Here is a 19092-nt window from a genome sequence, read left to right as displayed (position 1 = left end):
AGAATCCGCCTGCCAATGCAGGGGACATGGGTTCAAGCCCTGGTCCAGGAAGATCCCACATGCCACGGAGCAACTAAGCCTGTGAGCCACAACTACTGAGCCTGTGCTCTAGAGCCCGTGAGCCACAACTACTGAGGCCACGTGCCACAACTACTGAAGCCCACATGCCTAGAGCCCATACTCTGCAACAAGAGAAGCCACCGCAATGAGAAGCCCGCGCACCGCAATGAAGAGTAGCCCCCACTCGCTACAACTAGAGAAAGCCTGTGCGCAGCAACTAAGACCCAACGCAGCCAAAAATAAATAAATAAATTTATAAAGAAAAAAAAAGGACAAGACTGGAACTGAATTTCATCCATTTATATTTTTACCAAAAAGGTAATAATACACAACCTGATTTTTAGCTCTACAATTATTATATTTTTATGCTTATCTCCTGGGAACGACAAAGCAGCGCCAGAGTTAGATATCATAAAAAGGAGCTGGTGTGACATGAGTAGATCATTTGTTTTTTAATTATAAATATTTATTTATTTATTTATTTATTTATTTATTTATGGCTGTGTTGGGTCTTCGTTTCTGTGCGAGGGCTTTCTCTAGTTGTAGCAAGCGGGGGCCACTCTTCATCGCGGTGCGCGGGCCTCTCACTATCGTGGCCTCTCTTGTTGCGGAGCACAGGCTCCAGATGCGCAGGCTCAGTAATTGTGGCTCACGGGCCTAGTTGCTCCGCGGCATGTGGGATCCTCCCAGACCAGGGCTCGAACCCGTGTCCCCTGCATTGGCAGGCGGATTCTCAACCACTGCGCCACCAGGGAAGCCCTGTTTTTTAATTATAGTAAAATACATATAACATAAAATTTGCCCTCTTAAATAACTATTTTTAAGTGTACAAGGCATGAAGTAATTCACACTGTTGTTCGTTGTTCAACTACCACTACCATCCATCTCTAGAACTTTTTTCTCTTCCAAAAATGAAATTCTGTACCCATTAAATAACTCCCTATCCATCCTCCCCTATCCCCTGGCAACCAACATTCTACTTCCCATCTCTGAGAATTCGACTACAGTAGGTACCTCATATAAGTGGAATCATACAATATGTATCCTTCTGGGACTGCCTTTTTTCACTTGGCATAATGTCCTCAAGGTTCATCATAAATTGCAGGATTTCCTACTTTTTTAAGCCTGAATAATATTCCATTATACGTATATATTACATTTTCTTTATCCATTTATCTGTCTATGGATACTTGGGTTGCTTCTACCCTTTGGCTAATAATGTTGCTATGAACATGGGTGCACAAATTTCTCAAGACCCTGCTTTTAGTTATTTTGAGTATATACTCAGAAAGGGAATTGCTGGATCATATGGTAATTTCTAATTTTTTCCCACACATTAACATTTATTAAACATTTTGAGTACTATACACAATAGAAATATTGGTTAGTTATTTCTTTATTAATCAACATTTGGGATGTTTCCAAGTTTAGAAAAAATGTTGCAACAAATACTCTTGGGTCCATCTCTTTGTTCTGGATTAGCTTCTAAAAGTGGAAGTTCTGGGTCCAAATCCAGAATATTTTGAATTTTAATTGATACTGCTAACTTACACTCTAAAAAGGTTGTACCAATTTATAAGGCAGAAAATGCTATTTTTTTTATACTAATAATCTAAATCTTTGCTAACACAATGGTTAAAACGTGTTTTAATTTTCACTTTTTAATTCTGTGAAGTTTAGTTTCTAACTTACTAATTTTGGTTTCTAGCAATATTCACACTCAATTCATTACCTCTTTGAATTCTTAATTTTAGCGTGCTTGTTACTAGATTACTCTTTTTTTTTTTGTAAAGAGCAGCCAATTCTTCCATCATTGTAACATCCCATGGAATCTCACTGAATATCAGAAACAGAAAATGAGACAGAATGAAGGGAGGCTGTGAACATGAACATTCTCCAAGAAAAGGCAAGAGAACCCCAAAAAGATTCAGAGATCGTCAAGGCTGCTATTCCCACCACACGCCGAGAGTGCGAGGGCTGACAGGCAAGGCTGCCTCCACGTCCGTTTCAAAGGTGCCAGGTAGGTGGGCCCTTGCAGAACACTGCATGGGTGGTACTCCAAGGGAGCCAGAAGTGCAGGGCTGCTCAGGTGATCCCTGGAGATGACACCACTACTCCAGTGAGTCCTGATGGCAGGACTACTTCCCCACTGGGTTTAGAAGGCACAGTATCAAACCAAAGAGGATTATTCTTGAGCCTTAAGATCTAATGGGATTTGTCTCACTAAGTTTTGGACTTACTTGGGCCGTGTCATCTTTTCTTTCCTTTCTATTTCTCCCTTTTGGAATGGGAATGTCTAGCCTATGCCTGTCCTACCACTGTATTTTAAAGTGTATAATTAATCTGATTCCACAGGTTCATAGCTGGAGAGGAATTTTGCCTCAAGTCTCACCCATATCTTATTTAGATGATATTTAGATAAGACTTTGGACTTTAGAGTCGATGCTAGAATGAGTTAAGACCTTTGGGGCTGTTGGGATGTGATGAATATATTTTGTATGTGAGAAGGAGTTGAATTTTGGGAGGCATGAGTGGAATGTTATGGACTAAATGTTTATGTGCCCCCCAAATCTGTATGCTGAAGCCAACCTCCAATGTGATGATATTTGGAGATGGGAGCCTTTGGGAGGAAATTAGGGTTAGATGATGTCATGAGGGTGTGGCCAACATGATAGGATTAGTGTACCATTCAAGAAGAGGAAGAGAGCAGAGCACCCTCTCTCTTACAGCCATGTGAGGACTCAGCAAGAAAGCAGCTGTCTACAAGCCAGGAAGAGGGTTCTCATCAGGAAGCAAATCTGCCAGCACATTGATCTTGGACTACTAGCTTCCAGAACCGTGAGAAACAAATGTCTGAAATTTAAGCCACTCAATCTATGGTATTTTGTTATAGGAGCCCAAGCTGACTAAGACAGGTTGTTTGTTTTTTTCTTGCTGAGTTGTAAAAGAGTTCTTTTTATATTCTGGGTATTAATCCCTTATTAGCTACATGATTTACAAATATCTTCTCCCATTCTGTGGGTTGCCTTTTCACTCTTTTGTTGTGTTCTTTGATGCACAGAAGTTTTACATTTTGATGCAGTCTAATTTATCTATTTTTGTTACTGTTTTTGCCTGTGAACATTGGTTTTTAAAGGCAGCATAGTTTGAGCTAATTATACTAAAAGATTACTTTTAACTTATGACTTTCCCAATAAATGATATTTGGTTAAAATAAGAGATTAATGCAACATCATTTTTTATTACCTGGAATTGGTATTAGTTTCAATGATACACTGTTTTTATGGTTCTTAATGGCTTGACAATTCAGTGCTGTGAATAAGAAAATAGACTTGCATTGCCTCATCATTATGTAATTTTGGGGGACAATTATCCCAGTAGATGCATAAAGAAATTAACCCAGAGATCTTTAAATCTGGCCTAATAGAAAATTTAAGAATCCTTTGGAATCCTTTTTCATTCTAATGGGAATAAGGTTATGATGTCTCTGGTAAACAATGAGCTAAAATTTCTTCTAGGTTTCTGTCCCTTAGTCCTATGCAAAAGAATGACACTTCACTGTCAGATCTTCCCTAAGAGACAGTGAGAAATTAAGCTTTAAGCCTAAATTTTTGTGATAAGGCAGGAAAAATATTGCCAATAACCTCAGTTACTGATGAAAAGGAACTATTTTTATATTAAGTTGTGGTTTACACAAGTGAGGTATATATACATCAACAAATACACGATAATTTATCATTAAGGAAGCACGCCCTTTAGCCAGCTTCTCTACAATGAACATGTTTATTGTATCCGTTCTCAGTATCATCTAGAATAGCTCTTGTGATTGAGTTCAGAGGACACAAATTTGGTAGCATTTAAATGACCATCTAGAACTTACCAGGGCTATTTCTTGTGGGAGGGAGTTGATTAAAAAAAAACATTTTATTTCACAGACATTTAAACAAATATTTTTAAAAGGCACTTATTTCTTACAAAAGATGTACCCTATTGTGTCACAGTATAATAATGTTTATAACAGGAAAGTTGAATTCCATGCAATCTTGAGAAATTAAAATACCATATAATATAGTTTGTTGCATACAACATTGACATTGCTATTATAGACTTTCAAAGTTCTAAGGATTTCAGTGAATTCTGAACTATTGAATCTTTAATACTACCATAAAAAATTTTAAAGAAGATAACAGAAATGTTATTATATATGTCCTAGATGTCTCTCATAATTATTTTCTTTTAATGGCAGCAGGTATTGGTATCCTTATAACATGCCCACTATTCCATGAGAGGGAGAAAAAAAGTTTCATTGTATTTTAAAAGATTGGGTAAGTTACTTAGTATATTCTTTGTATTGAGGAAGTGAAATATTAACCAATCTGTAAAAATTGCCAAAACCTATCAAAATGAATGACAAAAATAAGTACAAAACCGAAGGTTGAAATGTTCCTTAGTTGACATTTTCCTAAAAGGTAAGGAAAATTTGCTTTTTTATTACCCAAGACAGTTCTAGAGACTTGGGTCAAAGCTGGGCCAATACTGGCCTTTCTGCATTAAAAAAAGAGAAATCTACCACTTAATTAAAGTAATTAGTTACTTTATTTATTGAGGTATAACTGACGTACAACATTATCTTAGTTTCAGGTGCACAACATAATGCAGTCTACCATTTAAAATCTTTCTGAGTCAGTAACTGGATTCTTAATTTTTTTTTTTTTTTTTTTGGCTGCGTTGGGTCTCCGTTGCTGGGCATGGGCTTTCTCTAGTTGTGGTGAGCGGGGGCTACTCCTCGTTGCAGTGCGTGGGCTTCTCATTGTGGTGCATTCTCTTGCTGCAGAGCACCGGCTCTAGGCACGTGGGCTTCAGTAGTTGCAGCACGCGGGCTCAGTAGTTGTGGCTCACAGGCTCTAGAGCGCAGGCTCAGTAGTTGTGGTGCATGGGCTTAGTTGCTCCATGGCATGTGGGATCTTCCCGGACCAGGGCTCAAACCCATGTCCCCTGCATTGGCAGGCAGATTCTCAACCACTGTGCCACCAGGGAAGTCCCAGTAACTGGATTCTTAAAGTAATTCCATTTTGAGAGACCAACTAAGCATCTTGGAAAACGAGGATAAACTAATCTGACAAGACTGAGAAAGAATTAGAGAAAACACACTGACTACAGAAATACTGTAGGATGTAATGAACAAACATACCTCCTGGGCTGTGATCGGCATTCCTCCTCCCCACTGTCTGCCTCCTGTATAGACAGGAAAATGAGAAAAAAATAATTTAAAACCTGAGGTCTCATATCATAATACCAACAATGTAATTTTACTAAGCTTTACATGTAGGAATATCTCATTGATGCTGTGTACTTAAACTAAATTCTCTCCATAAAAAGTGACTTCAACCAACCCAGGGAGTTGATATATATCAACATAATTTATTCCTGGAGGAAACTTTCACAATAGCCTACAAATTTTTTTTAATAACAAAGTGCTCATAATTAAAAGAATTATCTCCGAAAACCAAATGAAGATGCTATGTTACTGTTATGTTACTTAAAATTAAAATGAGTGGGTATTCTGACTTTCACCAACAAATCTCATCAAGATGATCTATTAATGATTCTGATCCCCAAAGAACAATCTAAACAATGAACACCATTTTGCAAAGTGTTCATGATCACATCACCATCACCTTAATGGCTACTACTTATTGAGTATTTATAACATGCCAGGTGCCTTGCTCAACACTTTAAGTACATTGTCCAACTTATTCCTTATAAACTCAGAAGGTTGACGGTACCCTAGTTTCACTGATTCTGACACATACACATAAATTGGGATAAATTTACAATCAATGTGACTAAAAAGCACTGAATCATAGTTTAATTGCAATATTTGTTTTTTTTTAGTGGCACATAAAATAACTGAGGGTGTTATACTTACGGCAATTTAGGCTCAATGAAATATGAATATTTTACAGAAACTGAAATTCACAGAAAGGAAAGAAGTTAAGTTGCTAAAGGAAACTCATGTAGTAAAGCTAGAATTAAAACTGATAAAATACTGTCTCCCAACACATTGAAAAAGCATATCATTCACCCCTCCCTAACCTAGGTTAGGAATTATTATATGTTAAGATACTATACAGATCTTCATGGAGACACGAATAGCAACATGAAGGAAAAGTGAGAAAAGATGAGAGAATTAATGATGTTGAGGTGCTAACTTTTTCTTTAAGTTTGCTCTCTGACATTTTATATTTGCACTCTGGTCACTTTTGCCCTATTTGGCAAACACAAAAATAGAAGGAGAAAAACAATCTCAAACAATACGTGTACCGTCTGCCGATAAGTCACCTACTTTTCTGAGTTTATGGAACCATCCCCATTCACCTCTACATCATTCTACCTCCATTCCTGGGCAGCCACGGCCAGCTCTATAACTTTTATTCCCATTTTATTTTCATTATTGATTTCAGGTATGCCCATTATCTTGCACAAAGGGAAGAAGACAGCAAAGATCCTACCCTCGGAGGGAGGACAGGGGAGCTGTCATGGTATATTACACTCTGCCGACAGGGGAAGTTTTAGGTTCAGAAGTATGCCCTTTAGGAAGTGAAAAGAATGGTGCTAAAATGAAAAGAACCGATCGTCTCTAGAGTCAATAGTCAGAACCTGGAAAGTCTGCAAGAATGAAAATGAGAAGACTCATAAGCAAAGATAAATGTTAGATTTTGGAGCCCAAGGGAACTGTAATAAATAGAAATGATTTCCTGGAATCTCATTTAACAAATAATGCTTCATTATTGTTATCAGTGGTTAATAGATCTCTACTTCTGATGTATTCTTCTCATTTTTTAATTGTATGAAAAATTATATGACAATAGATATATTTAAAATATATGTAAATTATGAGGCACAATAATAAAATGAATACCTGTGAACAACATTCTACTTAAAAGCTAGAATAGTACCAATACCTTTGCATTTACCTGTGTGCTTATTTCCTATCTCCCATTCTTATCCTTCTCCCAAGATGTGAGTACTATCTTGAATTTTAAAAAAAAATATTTATTTATTTATTTATTTGGCTGCACCGGGTCTTAGTTGCTGCACGTGGGATCTTCGTTGCTCCGTGCGGGATCTTATGTTGCGGCATGCAGGATCTTTAGTTGTGGCATGCGGGATCTAGTTCCCTGACCAGGGATTGAACCCGGGCCCCCTGCATTGGGAGCGCAGAGTCTTAACCACTGGACCACCAGGGAAGTCCCACTATCTTGAATTTTAAGTTTATAATTTTCTTGCTTTCATTCTACTATAAAAAATTTCATACATACAGAAAAGTTGAAACATCTTATAGTGAACCTGTGTATCCACCGTCTGGATTCTACCAGTAACATTTTTTATATTTGCGTTATCACTTCTCTATTCATCTTTCTGCCTCACTGATCAATCCATCTTATTCTTCTGTTGCATTTCAAAGTAGTTTACAGTGTACTTGCCCTTAAATGCACATAATTAGAATTCGGTATTACAGTTCTTTTTTTTCTTTTAAGATAAAATGTATATACAATGAAATAAATGCACAAATCTTAAGTGCACCATTCAATGAGTTTTGACAAATGTATGTATCTCTGTAACTCAAACTTTTATCAAGAAACGCAACATTTCTATCAGCTCAGAAATTTCTCTCATTTAACACCTGGCACCACCCACAACCTAGAGGCAGCCACTGTTCTTACTTTTCTTCCACCACAATTCTTTTCCATCAAAAATTAGTATATAGCATATGACTCCATTTAAATGGTTTCCCTGTTCACATAAATAGAATCATATAGTATGTACTCTTTTGTGTGTGGCTTCTTTCACTCAGCATAATGTTTTTGAGATTCATCTATGTTATTGTATGTAAAAGGAGTTCATTTCTTTTTATCCCTGAGGATTCCATTGTATGAATATACCACAGTTTGTTTATTCATCTCCTATTGATATATATACCCAGGATGTTTGAGTTTTTGTCTATTATGAATAAAACTTTTACATGAGCATTCTTTGCCATGTTTTTGGTGGACATGTGCTTTTGGTTTTTTTTAGGTCATGGAACACATGCATGTGTAATTTTAGAGAAAATTACCAGGGCTTCCAAAGTGCTTATACCACTTTACACGCTTATCAACAATGTGTGAGAGTTGTAATTGAAGTCTAATTGGAAATTTTTTTCTCCTATAGTTACTGTTTTCTATGTCTTCAGAAACCTTTGCCTACCCTTTAGTCACAAAGATACTCTATAATATTTTCTTATTAAAACCTTTATGGTTTTATGTATAAGGTCTATGATCTAGCCTGAATAAATATTTGTATGTGGTGTGAGATGGGGTGGAGGCTCTTTTTTTTTCCCCTATCGATTTCGAGTTTTCAAGCACATTTATTGAAAAGACTTTCCTTTCTCCATTGGATAACTTGGCTCCTTGTAAAAAATCAAATGACAGTGTAAGTGAGGTCTACTTCTGGGTTCTTTATTCTGTTCCATTGATCTACTTGTCATTCTTTATGCCAGTACTATATCTTTATTACTATAGCTCATAGTAAGTTTTGAAGGAAATATAAATCCTTTAACTTGATTCTTATTTTTCAGGATACCTTTATCTTCTAGTAAGACATTTTATGTTGAAATCTACTTTATCTAATATTAACATAGCTACTCCAGACTTATGCTCACTGTTTGCAAGGTATATTTTTCAATCTCTTTATAATTTACAGAATGTCTTTTATAGACAGAATGTAGTTGGATCTTGCTTTATTTTACCCATTGTGACAATCTTTCCCTTTTAATTGTAGTGGTTAGTCCATTAACATTTTTTTAAAACATCTTTATTGGAGTATAATTGCTTTACAATGGTGTGTTAGTTTCTGCTTTATAACAAAGTGAATCAGTTATACATATACATATGTTCCCATATCTCTCCCCTCTTGCATCTCCCTCCCTCCCACCCTCCCTATCCCACCCCTCTAGGTGGTCACAAAGCACCGAGCTGATCTCCCTGTGCTATGTGGTTGCTTCCCACTAGCTATCTATTTTACGTTTGGTAGTGTATATATGTCCACGCCACTCTCTCACTTTGTCTCCATTAACATTTAATGTAATTACTGATATAGTTAGTAACATGGTAGAACCAAATCCATTTATTTTCTGTTTGTCCCCTATACCTTTATACCTCTGTTTCTCCTTTTCTGCCTTATTTTGTATTATTTGAATATTTTTTAGAATTTCATTTTAATTTACATATTGGTTCTTTGCATTATTTTTTATTCCACTATTTAAAAAATTCCATGATGTCTATATTGTTAAACAATATATTATTTAGTTTTGATTGTCTGGGGGCTTTAAAAATTGTATTACACTTATGCAGTCTTCCCAATATGTTTATTATTTTTTTATTTTTAAATTTTTTTTCACACACACACACTGTATTTTATTTTTACACCAATATGTTTTTTAAAAACTAAATATTATGTTAATAAGATTCATCCACTTATTACCTATAGCTACAGTTCATTCATTTTTTTGCTGGGGTAAAAGACTGCATTATAGGAATATATCAAAGTTTACCCATTCTACTCAGATAGATTGGACTGTTCCAGTTTTTGGTGACATCAACCATGCTGCTATAACTTCCTTGCAATGTCTTTTGGTCTACATGCACAAGAGTGTCAATGGGATATACGTACACCTAGGAGTAGAAATGCAGAGTCACAGAATAACTAAAGGTACAAGTTTACCAGGTAGTGCCAAATTATTTCCTAAAGTAGTTGTGCCTATCTATACTCTCACCAGGAAGGAGTGAGAGTTTCAGTTGTTCTAAATCCTAGCCAACACTTAAAATCATCAGATGTTTTCTTTTTCTTTTTTGCCAATCTAGTGTTGTATGTATCTCACCATGGTCTTAATTTGCTGTGCCTTGACTGCTACTAAGGTTGAGTACCCTTTTAGATGTTTATGGGCTATTACTAACTTAATATCCTTTCCCTCATACATAAAATGAGCTGACCAAAGGGGATAATTCAAATTATTTTCAGCTTTTTTGGTAGATTTTTCTACCTATGAGAATTGTGATGAGAAATAAAAAGCAAAAATACCCTTGATGTTTCCTTAGATGCCACAAACAGCTAAAAACAGTTACATCTACAGAGGTGAACTAACATCTATTTAACACTACTATGGGCCAGGTACTTTATATGTTATTTTATTTAACGTGCACTACAACCCTGTGCTGCTTGCTAAATGTCACAATGCCAATAAATGCCACGTGGAGTCACGATTTGAACTCAGGTCTACATTTCTGCTATAACCAGCTGCCTCTTAACTAAGAATCTGCATTTGGTACCTATACCCCGGGACAGTGGTTAGGAAGGGAACTGCAGAAAAAAGCATAACTTTTCTCATGGCTTATAATAAAGTAATCTCCTTTGTCACCTTTCTTCTATGACTTCTACACTTTAAAATAGTGCCAAAGGAGTGGAAATTCCTTTGGCACACAAAAAAAGCAAGTCAGAGAAGTGTTTCTAACACAAGCACATTTATAATCTACTTAATACCCCAAATGACTTTTTTCTTTCTTTCTCAGATTAACATTACAATAGTCAGGCCAATGAATGATTTGCTTCCCTTTCATCTTACTTGGAAAAAGAGACTTAAAAAACAAAAACAAAAACAAAAAAAAACTCAGTATGTCAAGGCATTGTAGGCCTAAGGTAAAGTGGATTTTTTTTTTTATTGAAGAAAGTGTTGATTATGCTTATTTCAATGGAATTCACTGCCCAAAACGCAAAGATACAACATTGCTTATTCAGCAAGATTAATTACCAGATAATACAGTTATCTTGAATAATGGCATTTAAATGGTAGCTAAAGGGAGAATGCTTACCATTCTATTGTAACAAGTGTATACATCAGACCATATATAACCACCTACCTTGTCAAGTAACTTCACATATTGTTAGTTAAAAAAAAAAAAGAAAAGAAAAAAGAAAAAAGAAATGCAAGTAATCAACATGCTCAGAACATTAGAAATCACAAGGAGAAAAGTGTAGTGATAAACATTAGTTTCTTCTTAGTAAATAGAATAATTTCTGATGTATAAGGAAAACTAATTAAATGATTAAATACATGTTTGTTGACTTTTTAAAAATATTCCAGAGTCCTATCGTTAAGTAGTTTTTATTTAAAGAATATAATTTCTTCTTGATGTTCTTAAGAAAAATTTGACCTATAAACAATATGGCGTGAGATTCTGAATGTGCATTTAATTTTAGGATATTCAGAAAACACTGACTCAAAAAGACACATGCACCCCAATGTTCATAGCAGCATTATTTACAATAGCCAAGATATGGAAGCAACCTAAGTGTCCATCAGCAGATGAATGGATAAAGAAGATGTGGCACATATATACATACATACATATATATATAATGGAATATTACTCAGCCATAAAAAAGAATGAAATTCTGCCATTTGCAACAACATGGATGAACCTAGAGGGTATTATGCTCAGTGAAATAAGTTACAGAAAGACAAATGTTCTATGTTATCACTTATATGTGGAATCTAAAAAATAAAATAAACAAATGTTTGTAACAAAACAGAAACACACTCATAGATATAGAGAACAAACTGGTGGTTACCAGTGGAGGTGGGGGAAGGGGGTGGGTAAGATAGGGGTATGGGATTGAGAGATACAAACTACTATGTATAATAAGTAAAAAGGATATATTATACAGCACAGGGAAATATAGCCATTATTTTGTAATAACTTTAAATGAAGTATAATCTATAAAAATATTGAATCACTAATGTGGTACACCTGAAACTAATATAATATTGTAAATCAACTATACTTCAATTAAAAAATAAAATACATAATTTTAGGGTATTTGGGAACCATTAAGTATGAATTGAAAAATTAATGTATTCTTATTAATCTACTTAATACCTGAGCATAAAAGTAGGTAACTAAGTAAAAGATGTTTGGAAAAAACATACGCATCCAAGTCATATTTGCTGAGAAGTAGGCTGGAAGTGCTGCCAGCCTTGAAAAACACCAGGCTAGGTAGGTGTTAAGCAATAATTTCCCAAGCTTTATTGTTGCAAGATTCTTTACACTTTCCATACACTCCAATCCAAGTGGACTCATTCATCAGTTTTCAAAAGCACCTATTAACTTCCTTTGTCTGTGCTGTTTCATCATCCTGGAAGGCCCCTCTCCCCTCTCCTATATCCTTCCCTAGCATTCAAAGCTGGTTTCAAAAGCCAGTAGTTCATGGTATTTCTTCTATCACTTTACTGATAGGCTGTCTGCCTCCCTCCAAACCTGACGGTCACTGTGCATGTTTCCTGTGGCACTACCGAGATCTGTTTCTGGGTTACCACTGGGTTCTTGTTTTATGTTCCATTATCAGACTGTAATCTGCCTTATTTTCCCTTTGCATCTCACTCTGTGTTTAGCACAATGCCCTATGTGCAGATGGAACTCGATAAAGAGTTGAATGAATGCGTGATTAGAGCAGTGAACTAAAACCACGTGAACACTTGGAGCTAACTGGCTGTGCATTCTCAGCTAGTGAGGACTATGCCAGTTATGTTTTCTCCTTAGCCGGTTAAAAGAATAGTTTTTGTTGCTCAGGAGTTAGCCTGTGACGAAGATCTGGAAGTAATAGCTTAGGTTTTCCCTTTGGTTAAACAGACAGAATCATTCACTTGCTCTCATTTATATATTCTTTCACTCATTCAACACTAATTGACTACCTATTATGTGTTAGGTACTAGGCACCAGGAATTAAAATTAAGCAAAACTGCCCTTATCCTTGGATAGTTCACATTGTATTAGGGGAGACAGTTCCATAATATAATGATATGTCATTTGGCTTACAGCAGAGGATATTCAAAATGCTATAGAAACAACAGAGGAGGAAATGACTAACTGTGGGGCTTGGATATGCTTCACAGAAGTTAATTTTCAGGCTGGGCTTGAATTAGTGGGTTTGTGTTGGATGGAAAATAGGAGGAAAGAGTATTTCAGGCAGAAGGGTTGGCAAAAGGAACAGAAAGAGGAGTGAGAGTCTGGACATTTAGGGAATGGTGAGCAGCTGTGAATTGCTGGAGCAAAGGTACGGGTATTGCGGGTTAAGGCTATCAAGTAATATTGATGTTATGAGTCCATAAAGGTAGGAATACTAAGATAACAGTCCTATGATCACAAAAAGTGGTTGTGGATTATCCATTAACTGGACTTCAGATTATCCATCAGTCACTTCTGCCCCTGGGAGAAAATTAATACTGGGAGGTGTCTGTCAGACAGGATAAAGTAACCTGGTAGTCTTCCTAAGAATGGACGTGAGCTTCGAAATCAGAAAAGCCCTGCTTCTGGCTTTTGGAAGAAGCAAACGTGAAGAACACAGGCTTGAGGAGGAAGTAAAGGCACCATTTTGCCACTTGGTTACTGGTAAGAGAAGGCTTAGATTCTCTCCTAGAAACAAGAGACAAAGACGATGGGGATGGAACCAGCAGTTTGGGTTATCCATTGCTTAATAACAAACTACTAATTTATTATATTGCATGATTTCATGGGTCAGAAATTCAAGCAGTACTTAGCTAGGCAATTCTTCTGCTCCACATGGCATTGCTAAAGGTCAGTCAGTGCTACTCAGGTGGTATTTAGCTAGAAGATGGGCTAGTAGTCAGGGTCCAGGCAGCTTTACTCACATGTCTGACATCTTAGCCTGGAAAACTGGAAAGCTGGGCTCAACTGGAAAGTCAACTAGAACGTCTATGGATTGGGCCTTCTCAAAGTCCACTGTGGCCTCAGGGTTGGTCTTTTCGCATGGGGGCTTAGAACTCCAAAAGGCTAGGCTCAGAGCTGGCACAGTGTCACTTCTGCCATGCTCTGTTGGTGTATTACAGAAGTCTAGCCCAGATTCAAGGGGAGGGGAATTAGACACTATCTCTCAGTGGGAGAAATAGCAAAGAATCTGCAGCCGTCTTTAATCAACTCTACCAATTCTGGTGACCAGCTATTAAGTATGTAGGCAAAATGAACAGGACAGGAAAAAGGCTGTTAAAGATAGTTAATGAAGTAGAACTTCTAAAGACTAGGGCCATAGAGATATCCAGGAGAGTAAAGAATAAAGAAGATGATTCTTATGTCAGTACAAGATGCACTGAAGGCCATAGGGATACTTTTATAGGCTGGTGCCTATAATGAAGTGTCCTCCCATTTGGAAGGCTGAAGATCAGAAAGGACCTGCAAGTGTGGTCACACACACACTCTACTGTCCAGGACCAGAATGAATAACCTGGGCACTCACATCTGAGAAGCTGGTCTGTAAGGTCAGACACCATCCAATCAGCAGTCCCAATATAATTTGACTTTGGTTTAAAGTCTAGCTTAAATTGAGGTGTATAGTACTTGCTGGTATTAGGAACCAAAACAGAGAGTCAATCTAGTCATATTTTAGAGAGATATAACATGCATTAAAGTAAAATAATACTTGTAAAATAAGTATTGCCAGAATACAGTGCAATACTTATTACCGACATCAAAGCCACACCATGCTCTCATGACAGGGTTTAAGAAGCCCTAAATAAACTTTCTTGCCCATGATTTCAAGCAATAGACAACTTCTGTGAGACACCTACTATCTCTCAAGTGTTTCCTTTGAATTCCTTTCAAATACAAATATGTATGAAACACAGTTGGAATGGTTAATGAGGTACTTCTTCAGTGATGAGAAAACCAGCTTGATTAGAATGTGACTTCAATAACTGTTTCCGAAGAACACCAAGTCTTCGGTCAACAGCTAGTTTAAGGGGTATCACAGTCCAGTCACTGCCCACTAGAAAACCTGAGCTCTGGGTGTGGAGCTGTTATTGGATGCCTTTTGTTTACAATCCTTATTCCACTTAAACATTTTATTTAATATATGTGACTTAACCTACCCACTTGCCATAATTAGAGAGTTGTTGGACTGTCTTTTCTATCACAGAGATCCAACTCCTTGAGGCTACTTGGTTTTAAAAAGCAACGAGTCTGAATCTGTCACATCCGACAAGCATGCAATATGGAAACTTCATAGGTCACTGGTTCTTAACTCTGGCTCCATTCAAAACCTTTTTAATAACAAAAATCTCCAGGCCTCATGCCTACAGGCTTTTATTCTTTAGCTCTGAGGTGAAGCCAGTGGTGTGCTAGAGCCAATAGCTAGATTTTTAGGGATCTTATGAGACTCACATTGGTAGCCTGAAATTGGCCATGCTAGGAGTATTTACCAGGGAAATCAGCAAATGCTACAAAGCAGCCCTTACCCAGAAAACAGGTTTTTGAACATTTACCAGCACACCATGAGGTGTGGGGCCCAAGGATCTGCACATTTTAAAAGCTCCTGATAACTGACAAGCAGTTAAGATTGAAAACATTTGTCTTAAAGATCTGGAAAAACATCAAAAAGCTCAGAGTACACAGAGCTACTACTCCTCCAGATAACTGTGCTAGGTGCCAGGGAGATCAGTGACAATGGGAACTCAGCTCTCCAGAAAGATCTTACGTCTCCCTTCCTAGACAGTAAGCTCTGTAAGAGCAGAACTATGTTTGTATAGTGGCAGTCATACAGAAGATGCTCAGTAGATATTAGATTCATTAATAAGTATTGCCCAAGGTATGGTAACCAGTAAGTGGCAAAATTAGGAATACACCTTAGGTTAACTCAGTATATCATGTGCCTCATCTCCATTCAATTACTGGTCAAATCCTTGGTTTGTCAATCCAAAGTGAGTGCTTAAACATGGGGTAGAGAGCAAGCAGCATCCATCATAAGATAATAAGACTCTGCCTGTGTGCCACTCCATAATTTAAAGTCTTTTCATGACTATTATCTCATTTGAGGCAACCTAGGATAAATGCAGCACAGGTATGATTAATACTTATTTTTCAGCTGAAGAAACTGCCTCATGAAAGTGAGATAATTTGCTCAAAGTAACCTAAGAGTAAGGAGCAGTCAGGATTCTGTCTGGGCAGGGTGAATATACCTTCTCCTGGAACAAACTGCTCCTCTTGCTTAAAGGAATACTCCAGGTACACCAATAGGGGCCTAAGACCTTGTCTTTATCTCCCTGTCCAGATTCTGTTTCCTTCTATTAAAGTGAAATTCCACATCCCACTCTCTCAAGACCTCACACTTGGTCCATTTCCTTCATGGTAGCCTGAGGCCTCAATATGGACATATGGTCTTATGTTCAGCCAGGACATGGTGGTACAACTGTACTAATTGTTTACACACTGAAATAGTGAATGGTAAATAGTGGTTGCCTAGAGCCCCTCTGAATGTTTCACGATCCAGCAACAATCAGGTTAACGCCGGGCAGAGTAGAGGACCTCCAGGTCTTACTCCTGCCTATTCTGGCTGGTTGATAGCTGTGCCATATTGCTAAATATCCTGAATATCACCTCTACCTATGGCAACATCTTTACTGTTCTCTAACCTTTGGTTCAAAATTCTTGACTCTGATCTTAGCTTCACCTTGGAGATACTGCCTCTATAATCTGTTCTCTTGTTTGTGTGTCCTGCTAGCTACACCTCACTTGCTTAGCTTGGCTTCTGGTTTTATTACTGGTCCTCTGCTATACACGATTAGCATTCCTCCACAAGGAATTATAAACTATAAAAAGCATTGATAACACCTGGGGGAGGGTAAGTAAAATCCACGTATGAAGACTCTTTTAATATTAAATCTTTGAATTGTTTATGGATGTAAAGAATTAGACTATGATCAACCAAAGTTTAAGTTGAAACATTATTCAGAAATAAGGTCAAAGAACACATGCAGAAGGGTAATGAAGCAACACTGATTACTTACCAAATATTACTAAACTAACAGCATGATTATTTTCAAATTTCCAGTCATTTTCAAACTAAGGAGTTGATAAATACCGTCACTGGTTCTGACCAAAAAGAAAATAGAATATTTAAAACAGATGTACTGCTGTCAGTTTTGATTAGGGGGAAGTGCATTGCTATTTTGTTAATATTTATATTTAAATCTAGACAATTAGCTTTTCAGCCATCAACAGGGGAAAAGATAGAGGCAGGATGCTCAATATCTTTGAATGGCAAATAAATAATCAACATATTCATTTAGAGCTGCTAGAGTCCATCAGAGACACAAAGAAATACGAGATAGTACTATGCTCAAGGAGCTTATCTGCCTGAAGAGATAAGGCTGTTATATTTGAAAAGTTGATCCAACAAATACAGTGTAAATTTATGGCACAGGAAGTATATTGCATAGGAGTTCGGAAGTGAGAACACTGTGGGTACAGTGTTCACAGGAACAAGAGAGCTTTGAATCCAGTCTTGAAGGAACAGGAAGATCTGAAGAGGCACAGAGGCTGACAGAGCATTTGAGACATGAACAAAAAGGAAAGGACACTGGGAATATGTCTGACACACTGGGGTGGTGGTGAACTGACCAGTTGAGTTGAAACCCAGGGCTTGCCTTGAGGTAAGCTGCAAAGATAAGTTGCAGAGGGCAGGGGTCTAGACCTGATCCTAGGGGGAAGCCAGGGAGGGGATTTATCAGAATCTTAGAAAGTAGAATAAAATTATAAATATGTTGCTTTGGTGGTAATAAAAAATTCTTTAAGGAAACAGAGGCTAAAATTTGGAAAGCCAATTGAGAAAACTTAGGTATTTTTCCTAAAGCCGGGAGACACTGGTTAATTTAACCACATATCTCCACTAGAGGGCAGACAAGTCAAAGGTTACACTGTGATGGAACTGGAGAAACAGTGCATCCACAGAAAACTAACACTAAGAGTAAACACCATACATTGTTGCTTAAAGACCATTTTCAGTGCCTTCAACCCTGGAAAGAGCCTTTAGCTAGCAGATAAATCTTTCACAGGTTAGCTTTATGTGGTATAAAATGTGTCTTAATTGCAAAATAGACTGGTGGAAAAGTTATACTTTGGGAATCTGGCTTGGCTGACAGACACATGTGCTTATACATGACAAGCATACCTTGGAATGCCAACAGCAGCACTCATCACTGGCTAATTTACCTCAATCTTCCCCACCCATCTCAGGCACATCCTAACCACCACTCAAGACACAGCCTAACAATGTGTATACCACCTGGACCATGATTTCAATCTGGGTTCTCCTTTTGGTCAACTGGGGAGATGCTTGGTCCTAAGGACTCATAACCCTTTAAAGTCAGAGTAAGGTGAAGTCACCAGACAGAGGTTCTTCTATGTGCATTTGTCTTAGTAGGCTGAGGAGCTGTCACATAGGGGTGTTGGCGGGAGTCCCTCAGGTCTCACTAACTGGGACACAGCATCAATATTAACATCTAAATAAAAGGACTGAGAATTCCATCACACATTTAGATGCTAAAATAGATCTGCAAAGTACTATAAACACTTTTTCTGTTTTTCTCTCTTACAAAATGTCTCTCATTAAAGGTGCAAGGGCAATTTTCTATTTAGTAGGTTGACTTTCTGCCATTAGCTGTAAGCAGTTTTGACCAATGCTGACCAGTGCTCATATCACAAGAATTTTCTTTTCCCTTGGAAAATGACAATTTAGTTTCAGATATCAGGTAGTTAAACTGCAGGTGAATTTTGCTATTCTAAAATTCTTACAGTATTTCCAACCAGCTAGGCCATCTTATCTCTTAGACTTTGCCATATTCTTCTCTCTGCCTGGTACACTTCATTCCCGTCTTTGCTTGCCTACTTCTTCTACTCATCCTTCAGATTGCAGCTTAGGTGTCCCTTTCTCCTGAGGCTTTCCCTGATGCCTCTAGACTGAGGCATATTCCGACAGTTTCAATTTTACTTGATGCAAAGTAATATTTTTATAGTAACAGAGATACAGATACATTAAAATGTGCATGAAATTTAAAGTAAATCATAAGAACTCAAATACATTTCAGCCTTGTAATAAGCTCCTTTAAACTTTATATATCCACACTGCCAGGGGTTCCGCACTCAC

General features: G+C 37.3%; 1 protein-coding gene across 7 annotated transcripts in view; it reads right to left on the bottom strand.

The window, feature by feature from the left end:
- Window positions 1-19092, bottom strand: part of SSH2 (slingshot protein phosphatase 2) — a 255468-nt gene that overhangs the window by 149844 nt on the left and 86532 nt on the right. For all 7 annotated transcript variants that reach the window (XM_057536268.1, XM_057536271.1, XM_057536265.1 and 4 more), the window contains one exon: window positions 5252-5295. In XM_057536268.1, coding sequence (XP_057392251.1) covers window positions 5252-5295 — 44 coding nt within the window. The remainder of the gene's footprint in view (window positions 1-5251; window positions 5296-19092) is intronic.

Source organism: Balaenoptera acutorostrata, chromosome 20 (assembly GCF_949987535.1).
Source record: "Balaenoptera acutorostrata chromosome 20, mBalAcu1.1, whole genome shotgun sequence".
NCBI lineage: Eukaryota > Metazoa > Chordata > Mammalia > Artiodactyla > Balaenopteridae > Balaenoptera > Balaenoptera acutorostrata.
This window is presented reverse-complemented; position numbering and strand designations above follow the sequence as displayed.